The sequence below is a fragment of the Pygoscelis adeliae genome, unplaced genomic scaffold (assembly GCF_000699105.1).
Source record: "Pygoscelis adeliae isolate BGI_AS28 unplaced genomic scaffold, ASM69910v1 Scaffold483, whole genome shotgun sequence".
Taxonomy (NCBI): Eukaryota; Metazoa; Chordata; class Aves; order Sphenisciformes; family Spheniscidae; genus Pygoscelis; species Pygoscelis adeliae.
In genome coordinates this window covers 1030828-1040723 of record NW_008824379.1, presented here as the reverse complement: position 1 = coordinate 1040723, position 9896 = coordinate 1030828, and the positions used below count along the sequence as shown (strand labels likewise).

Sequence of the window (9896 nt, the reverse complement as noted above, 5' to 3'; positions counted from 1 at the left end):
AGGAATGATCAGAGATGCTTGTATCTAATAAATATCCTTCCTGTTGGCACAACCGGTACCACAACACTTCATCTTCTGCAAGTACTTTCCATGTCCTGCTGACCTAGAAATCAAATTTTTATATATATATATATAGCATAAAGTTATAAGTAAAAATTAGATTTCATATAAAGTTATTTAAATAACATCTGAAATATACACGTATAAAACAATATAGGCCTGCACTGAGACTAAATTCTTATCTAAACAAATGTACTACTGACAGTATGGAAAAAACCCCCACAATCTTTAAGAAAATGCTTGTTTTCTGTGGATTCTTTTGAAAATAACCGAGTTTCTACTCCACTAAAACTCCATGCAACACAGATACCATGTTTAGTGGTCACACTGCCAACCTGAAATGTCAGTGTATTAGAAAATTTTGAAGGAAAAAGAAGCAAGAAAATAATTAAGACAGCGTTGTAAGTTTAGAGCAAAAATATGAATTTATTTTCATATTTGTAGCTAAGAAAAACCTCTCAGATCACACCACCATATCTCTAAAGTCCCACTGACAATGCCTGATTAGGTGTATGACATTAGTGATTTATAACCTATTGTATTACAGTATGCATAAACAGGAATGAATTATTAAGTTTTTCAAGTAGCCTCAAGTTGCTGTCCATTTCAGAGAGAACAGCTTCATCATAATCAATTGTGGGCTCAGAATTAAAGATTCAAGAGGTAAGAGCCAACGTAAGTAGCATTTGTTCTCCGTAATTCTTAATTTAAAAAAAAAAACAGATGTAACCAATGAAAACTGCTACTGGTGAAAGCAGCAATCAATTGTACGCTGTTTCCAAAAGATTAAAAAAACCCCTTCTCAGACTGACATCATTTTTAGCAACTTACAATTAAGCATCTAATGTCCGTTTCAGTCCCAAGGTTACATCAAGAATCTAGGTCTCCCATTGACACAAACTCCCACAGCACCACATCTTCGTGTTTACTTGCCATTCGTTCCACGTTTACACACAGATACAACATGGCACAGTGGGGTGAAAGACAAACTATTACTTGTTATTTATTTTATATGATTAATTTCCTTTGTATTTTATCATTACCACGCGCACCTTGCTTCAGACTTCTTAAAACCACAGCTTTCAAATACAAAGTATAGCTTCACAAAATTATGTGGCATGAGGAATACCAAAAGCATGAGATCCTTTTGGCTGGCACAGATTTGCAAGAAGTCCCTGCAGCACACAAGCCATTGGAGCCACAAAGTGTGCAGTGAGGCTTACAGAGAGGTTAGGAAAACAACACCCCCCACCTTAAATAAATCAAGCGATCTCCAAGTTTGTAACGTGCTCTGTAAAATTTTACATGTGATGAGCGTGCCTTAGTCTGGCCAAGACTGACTAGTCAGCCCAATCAAAACACCCACAACATCGCAGGGAGAGAGCAGCTAAGGTCCAGAAAGCACCCATTAACACGATCCTGTGTCTTACAGGTCTCCTTGGGTCACAGTAAGTGCAAAAACATCTTACACATATGGGCCCAAACCTCCTTGCATACTACATAGTCCCCAAACAGTGGGACAGTATGCTCTGCAGTGAACAGCACAGATCTCCCCTTGAAAACTTAACGAAGCTTCTAGCCATCTTGTTTATGTTGTGTTGCCTGTTGGTCTTGCTGTAAAGACACGCATACATCATTACTACTCTCAAAAACCGACATCCCACTAGGAATCAAGAATTGCATCACAAGACGTCTCTCATGACCTGTTTCTTCCAAGGGGAAAAAAAAAAAATATTTAATATGAGAGAAAAAAGGGGGGTGGACTGAATAACCTGCATATGTTTTTAAGATTTGATACCTACATACAAGAGCAGCTCTCAAAGAGGAATATCCAAGTTCAGCAAAGCTAATGTTATGGTTATTCACCAAAAGACCTCAATTCAAACTAGCAGACATACAGTCCTCTTCCATCATCAGACAAAGAAAACAACCTGGATAGGGCAATCATAACTGCCTTACAAATGACAGAAACAGCACCAAGCCTTCTCTAGCATCATACATCATCCTGTAATAAAAAAGCAGTGCTTAACGCTCCTGTCCCTATAGGGACACACTCAGGAAGTTCAAAAGCGAAAAAAGAAAAAGCAATCCAAATTTCAACCATTACAGTTTAGAGGGGAATTTGCTCTCAATTTGATTTTAAAGTGATATAAATAGATATATAATTGCTTAAAAAAAAAAAAAAAAAAGGAGAAAACCACCCAGCTTTTTGCTGACACACAGAAAAAAAGCAGCTGTTCCGTGGGAGTTGAGCATGCCGGCCAAGCCCGGTCGACAGTAACGGCACCTCTGCCCCCCTCCCGTAACAGCAGCACGTTTCTGCTGACATTGAGGGGACAGGCTAACGCACAAGCAGAAGTAAACAAAGCCAAACTATGCCAACTTTTGCCTTGCTTTTAAATAAAAAAAACAAAACCACACATACACCTTTGGACTTTGCCAAAATAGACGATGTTGCACAGACTTTTCTAGTTTCAAGGTCTTAAAAGCATTTTATAAAGACAGTAAAAAAAAAAGGAGGGGGGAAGGACTACATAAAATTTAGACTGCCTTTTCAACTTTCAGGAGTAAACATTCAAGGGGAATAAAGAGCCTATCCTATTATGATTTTTTTTTTAATCAAATTACATCAAATCCTGCTGCTTTACAAGCATGAATTTCCAAAGGGTCCCTAACGCAGCCTCTTCTTAATGCACCAAAACTGGCATGACAATCCCTTGTAAAAGCCCCACTGAGCGAGCCTCAGCTGCAAGAAATCTCTAATAAAAGTGTCTCAAGCATTTCACTTTACAGCACCACTGTGAGCTGCCACATTAAAACCAGCCATTGGCTTGAAGTCAGCTTTATTAGATCTGCTTGACTTAGAGTTTCAGGTGAGGCCCCGAAAGCCAGAGCGTTACAGCTTTATTTATACGCACCCATACATTCTGCTTGTTGGAGAGTAGCTCAGATGTGCAAAGCTCTTATTAAACTACGAACATAATTATTTCCAAATCTACGCTACGTAGAAACTCCAACAACGATCCATGACAACATCTTACAGAGTTGTTTATAGATTTAGAGTCCCCGGTTTAATTTTGTCTTTAGTGTTCCTACTATCTTTTTACTACAGTTCTCAACCGTTCTCAGCAAAGAAACTTTGGTTTCCCCTGAGCTCCACACAGGAACAGTTTTATATCTTATAGTTCAGCAAGTAATAATGTCTAAAGGACTTCAAAGGCTTTCGCTGACATAGGTTTTGCTATTTGGTTTTGCCTTTGGGGGATTTATTCCCCCTCCCCCCCAAAAAAAACCAAACCCAAACCTAAAAAACCCCACCTCTTCCATCAAATCCTAAATTTCTTCTAATCCTATCTAAATCAACTGGCTCAAACCCTAATGAAGGTTTGTTCATCCCTCTCCATCTGATAAGTGTCTTTGTTGCATTAGGTTTATTTTCTTCCCTAGACACACACAGACATAGTCAAGGTTCATTCACTGAAGCCAGGGGCCTCAATTAGAAATATCTGGACTTTCAATTTAGTACAATACGTAGCGCCAAATAGTATTTAATCCAAAGCCATTCAGATGGAAGCCATACCAGGTGGAAGCTGTTCATCTTACCAATTCACAGCCACAATGTTATTTTAAGTCTCATCCTGAGCCCAGGATATCCTTACCCATCTGTTTCTCTGCTCTCCCTCTAAACTACGAGGAGGATGGATGATTACTTTTACCCATATACAACGTTGATGCAAAAGTATGCTCAAAAAATACATGAGATTTTCTTTTTTTAATTGTATAAACACTAAAAGCCTAACTGTTTGACAATTCCAGAAGTTCTAGAGACAAGCACCTGAAATTCTTGATTTATGCAAGTCAATTCATTCTTAAATTCCTAGAAACAGTCTCCCTTGTCCTAGATACATACACAATTGTTGCACTGGTAAACATTTCTAAGCCATCTCTCAGATGAAAACGCTAACAGTTCAAGGCAATTTCCCACTGATCCGTTCAGAAATAAAACTGCCTTCGCATTGCCAAAATTCAGTACATACTGTCAAAAAGTATTTCACACCACAAAATGCAATTTATACAGTCTCTGGTATTTACTAGAAAGCAGTAACAACTGTAAGTATACGGAGCAGTTCATAGACGAGACACATCACCTTATCACAAAGCTGACAGTTTAAAGGCCAGGTCCTCAGGCCACGAGTGAAGTTAATTGCAGGTATCTGCAGTATCAGCCCCAAATAACACAAGAACTTCAGATGCATTTCAATTTGCCATACTTATGGAGCCCCAAGTGATTGTTTTTCTTTTCCTTCTACATCACGACCAGGAGGAAGGACTGACTGTTCTCAAACCCGCTCATCACAGAAGCCACAAGAGAGTCGCTCATAGCACAGATATTTCTTTCAATGGTCAGAACGGAATCAAAAGGTGCTTATAGGGCTGGCACAGAGCGGAGAGAAAATTTTGCCATTACTCTGGACTGTTCTGCTGACACACTAAGTCCTGGATACCTTTGTCCTTGAATTATAAACATGGGCTATCAACAGGGACTGGTCTGCTGGATGCTACTGAATATTGCACAACTACTGGGAACCCACCAGAGCTCAGGAACTGATGACACCATTAATTTACATGCTGCACATGGCTTTCGTATTTCAAGTGCCATACGGATAGTTTGTGTTTTATAGTACTAATTCCAAAAATCAAAGAAAAGCTGTGGGGAAGAGGGGGAGGGGGAAATATCAGGGTGAAATTAAAGTTCTCCAGAGCAGTCTGTGGTGTGATTAAATCTGAAAGAGGCTCCGCAGTCAGGCTACTTTACTGTTAGTCGGTTACCAATTTGGCATAAAGAACTAAGCAAACAGGTTTTCTCCAAAGGCACTCACATAGTTCACGATGCCAATTCCACTAACTGGCCCAATTTCACTAAAATCCCAAGGCGCCTTAATAAAAAAACCTTTCTATGATAACACCGTAAAGCAGCAGGGCTTTCCATTAACAGAGGAGGGCTCCCCCCCGCCCCAAACAAAATCATCAAGAGAAAAATGAAAATGGTAGTCATTTTTATTGCTTTGCTTTTTATTTGAACACTGAAAAAGAAGCCAGTTCTGCACTAAAAGCATTGGATATTCATCTAATTCGGAAAGCCTTGTAAAACACTGGGCATTTGCTCAGCTACCTGTCAGCTGCCACATAGGATCAACAGACTCGGTCTTAGAAGGCGAATGAGAAATGTGGAAAATTTTCTCAGTGTTAAACACATCTTATGATAACAGGTTCAAGTTAAAAACCAAAGCGAGCGAGAGAGAAATCAAGTGCAGCCCAAGCGCACAGAAAAGGAGTGGCCCTTCATCAGCCAATCTTTTTACTATGCCAGGAGGTAAACTGATCATGCCTAAGGAAAAAAAAAAAAAAGAGAGAAAGAATAAACTTAAAGTAATCCACTTCAAAAATGCAATCCTGTTCCATTTCATGGGATGTGGCCTTTACTGATAGTGTATCTCTACCTCAAATGACAGAAACTCGAGCATATCTGAAAGCTTCAGTCTCCTGACAGCACCAAAAAATAAACCTGAAGAATTTTTTTCCTCTGCAACAGAAGCCCTGCAAGAGGAATTGTTTTTCTTCTAACAGTCCTTATTCCTAAAAGGCGTTAGCAAGTCAAAGATTTAAGCAATAACCACCTGTAGCTATTTAACACCATGACTTGCTCATACTGAACATTAAAAGCCCAATTTCATTTCAATTCGTGTGCCATTTGGATAATACTAGTTTACCATCCACAACAAAGCTATACCCTCTCTGTCACTTTTCAATTTTTACATGTTAACATTTCTTTCTCTGATAAACAGTCCACAGCATAGTTCAAGTGTAACACAAAGAATGGTTTTGGTTGGATTTTTGTGAAGTTGCAAGATGTGCTTTGTACGTAAGGGTTCAATGAACACCAGCCTGAAGCACTAAATAGTGGCCATGGGAGAAGCTGGCAATGAATATCCACAATATTCTACTCTGCCTCACAGGGTAATCAGCACTTGCCAGTTAAGTTTGCTTTGGAGACTCATTCAGAGAGTAGGTTCATCATTCAATGTGTGAAGAAAGGAGATAAAGAGGCTCAATAGTGTGGGCTGAACAGTCCTAAGTACAGTCAAGCATATGTGTGTGCGTGTAAGTCAGTAAAGCTACTTGAAGAGACAGGCAGTTTACAACTACACATAAATTATGGACCACGTCTGAGCACCGACTGGAGAAAGCATTATCTTAAAGCATCACCAAAGAAAAATAAAACCCCTTGGGGGCTGGGGGCACGTGGGAAATCAGTGTCGTTTAAGAATTTAGCCTCACACGAAATCACTACAGACAAAAAGTTACTACTCCAATTTCTATGGTTCAAGTCACACACTGAAAAGTGGGGGGGGAACAGCTTTGTTGCCATGCCCTTAGCGCTGTAAAATGCTGAGTTCTAAACATTGCAGCAAGACACTCACTTGTTTCTAAAATACATTCACTTGAATCAAAAGATCTTTGCAAGCATTTATTTTAAATTTGAAGGCTTCACTTATGTCCAAGCCACAAATGTTTTATTTAACTCTACTCAACTGCAAACTATAAATCCAGCTCATTTACTATTACTTTTTCAATATTCAGCTTTGGAAGTGTTTCCAATAAGTAAAAGCACAATCAGCTGAGCTACTAGGGCTACCACACATCTTCCCTGCATCAAGGTGCCCGACTGTTTCTTGAATACTTCTGCCAATTTTATGTGGTATCAGAGAAACAAACCGTTAGCAGCACTTACCTGAGCACACCTTCCCAATTCAGTCTTGCCCAGGTACCGAAATATCTTCAGTGCCAGTTCATAAGGCAGCTGGATATCGAAGAAAGGAACCTCATTTATTTCATTCTGAAAAGAAAAAAAAGAAAATCGTTTGTTAGGCTTCTTTAATGCACAGCTAGATAGTAGCAAAAGTTACCACGGTACAAAGAAAGGACGTTGTATCCTCAGTGCCACCACAGTTCCATAAAAAAGGCAGAAGTAATATTGCCCCTCCGTCCTGTAACGGCACATCAGACAGACCACGCGGGCACGAAGGTACCCGAGCTACTCTTTGTTCTCTCTGGGTTGTATCAGGTAAGGAATATTACATGGCTAAGTGGAGCTAAAAAGCAAATCGAGGAGGATTGTAAGGCTTATCTATAGTCAGATGGCACAGAAAGGCGAGACACAAGTTCTAGTAAAAAAAGTTTCTCTAAGGTTTCAGCATCAAAAAGACCAAACAAGTAAGCACTTGGAAGACACATGCCCATTATTAATTTCACTTACAAGATTTCAAACACAGATGCTAGAATAATATTTTGATGTAAAACCGAACAGAGAATACGTTACAGTTTGGTTTTGACTTTCATCAGTAACATCAATTTCTTTTTAACAGGAAATGTGTTGAAAGAGTTACTGCTTCAACTGACTGAGTATCACAAAAACATTTTAAAACCAAAGAATCCACCACTTTTATCTAACAGCTAAATGCAGCACGTACGTTTTTCCTAGAGGGTTTTTTTGTTTGTTTGTTTTAACTACACGATTATTAAATCTTCTTCCTGAAGTTACTGCACCAAGATTTGTCCTCTCTCTCATCTGTGCCTGGAGATTCCAATTTTTTTATACTATATAATGTAGAGAGAGCAAAGTCAGCCCATTCTGACCATTTCTCTGCCACCCGTTCCGAAGTTTTGCTCTCTAGTGTTTTTTCCTGGTTTCTGTACCCCCTCCCAGGTGCTCCCGAACATCTGACCACTCTCCAGCAAACCCCATGCACAAAATCAGCTGCTCAGTATCCCTGCACTGAAGCCTATCTCCATTGTTTGCTATCAGAGGGTCAGGCAGACTCCAAATCAGCGTCATCCCCTGCCTCTTATAGCACTTCTCTAGCCCTGATCACTTTTGTTTCTTAGTAGGTCTCTTCTACAACTACTCCGTGCTCATTTAAACCTGGACCCTTTGCAGTACCAACGAAGTAGCAAAAATAGGCAATGCTGGGTTTATTTAAAGTACAGGTACACGGGAAAACCATTGTATAATATGGCTGCGTGGAAGTTTTTAACGCAAATGGTATTCCACACGAGACAAAAGTGTTTAGACAGCACAAAGATGGGTAGTGTTCCCATTAGGCCTTTTCAGCAAGACAGCACCAGTCTATAAACACCGGAACCTCACACTTACTCTAAAGTTACTTAAACTAGACCTGCGGCCAACCTTCCTGCTCCCCTCCCTCCTTGTCCACAATTTTCCTGCACAAACAGCTCCTTTTCCTTTCCTTTCCCCCTCCATGCCGTCTGTACGAGGACCACCGGCTCCACTCCCTGCTGCGGATTTGCAAGAAGTTTGTTTGCTTTCATGTGATTTAAACTGCATCTATTTCCAAAAGGGACGGCAAAAAAAGATACAAAAGGAACTCGGAGAGCACTTCTCCGTGGCCACACGCAGACAGACCCCAAGCTGGCCAGATGTGAACCAGCTCAGATCCAGGAGCCGCATAACCACTTCAGAGCAACACGCTGCCCTGTTGCTCTGCGTGATTCGGGGCGCACTAAGGAGCGCAGCACATCTTCCCCAGGAGGTGTAACGGACATGGTGTGAGGCAGGACCCCCCTTGCCCACAGGCTCCGGTTCAGACTTGGCCAACAAAATGGGTGGAAGAAATGGGCCGACGTGGGCCCGTCACCCGCTGGCAGAGCAAATAAGATGAGCCATTCTGCAAGGCTTATTACCTCTAGGCTTACGAGCTCAGGCACAGCACCACTACGAATATATTGCTTCCAAATTGGAGTTGACTCACATCCAGCCGGCAGAACCTGGTCTGTCTGCATGTACCCAAAGATATCATCAGACGGACAGGCTGCCCGCAGACAAGACCGGTACAGATACAACAGTCAAGACTGACAGCTCTCTCACAAAAAAGGGGGAAAAGAGAAAGAAAAAACAGCTATACTGATTTGTTTTTAAACTAACGTACAAGAGTATTTGTAGTCAAACTGTAAGTGCGAGCTCATGAGAAAGCACAAGCAACGGCTCAGACTAATTCCATTCTAATGCAATCTTAACATTAGAGACAGATCCAGGTCTTCCCTTCCTATATCCCAAAAACTCACGCAGCTTGTCTTTAGCACAGCGCTCAGCGCTGCAAACGAAGCGGTAATGTGAAGTCAGCACCAGCCTGTCTAAAAGTCTACTGGAACGAATCCAAAACTCAAATACTACCATCATCCCCTCTGAGACAGATTTGGGCTCCTGTGTGCTAATGGAGCACTAATTCTGTAAATGGATTAATTTGTGCCTTGCAGACAGAAATTTAATCTGTTCCTTTTAATTTTTTTAAGCAAAGAGTAATTAGTCATAGTTAGGTTAGTGATAAGCAAGAAAATGGGTTTCCCCCCTAGTTTTTCTACGCTGTAAATAAAATCTCTATTGCATTTAGAGGACTTACCAAAATAACTTTTATCTGCTTCAGAACTGTATTTAAAACGATTTCCAAATTAACTCCTTTATTTAAAGAATTAATACTTGTTTTGTTACTACACTGCCGTGTCACAAGGCAGGATATCCTTAATTACTGCACCTGCATCAAATCGCCTGAATAAGCAACAAAATCTTTTTTAAGAGGATAAAAAATACCACCTCAGAGGAGGAAAAGTGGATTCTGGAGCGTTAAAACCTTGTAAGACAAAACAGATCCAGCAGCCGAGGTTAGAAACAAGCTCACAGGAACCCAGAACTCGGCATCCCCCCTTCTCCCCCCACCCCAGCGGCGAGGCGCAGGCGGGCCCCGCTCCCTGCTCCCGTC

At 40.7% G+C, this 9896-nt stretch overlaps 1 protein-coding gene across 1 annotated transcript in view; it reads right to left on the bottom strand.

Annotated features, from left to right (window-relative positions):
- FBXW8 (F-box and WD repeat domain containing 8) overlaps positions 1–9316 on the bottom strand; it is a 52331-nt gene extending 43015 nt beyond the window's left edge. The window contains exons 1-4 of the mRNA XM_009320206.1: positions 9205–9316; positions 8836–8951; positions 6854–6958; positions 5–103 (exon numbers count right to left, since the gene is read on the bottom strand). Of these exons, the coding sequence (XP_009318481.1) occupies positions 5–103; positions 6854–6958; positions 8836–8951; positions 9205–9316 (432 nt within the window). The remainder of the gene's footprint in view (positions 1–4; positions 104–6853; positions 6959–8835; positions 8952–9204) is intronic.
- Between the last annotated feature and the right edge of the window lie 580 nt (positions 9317–9896).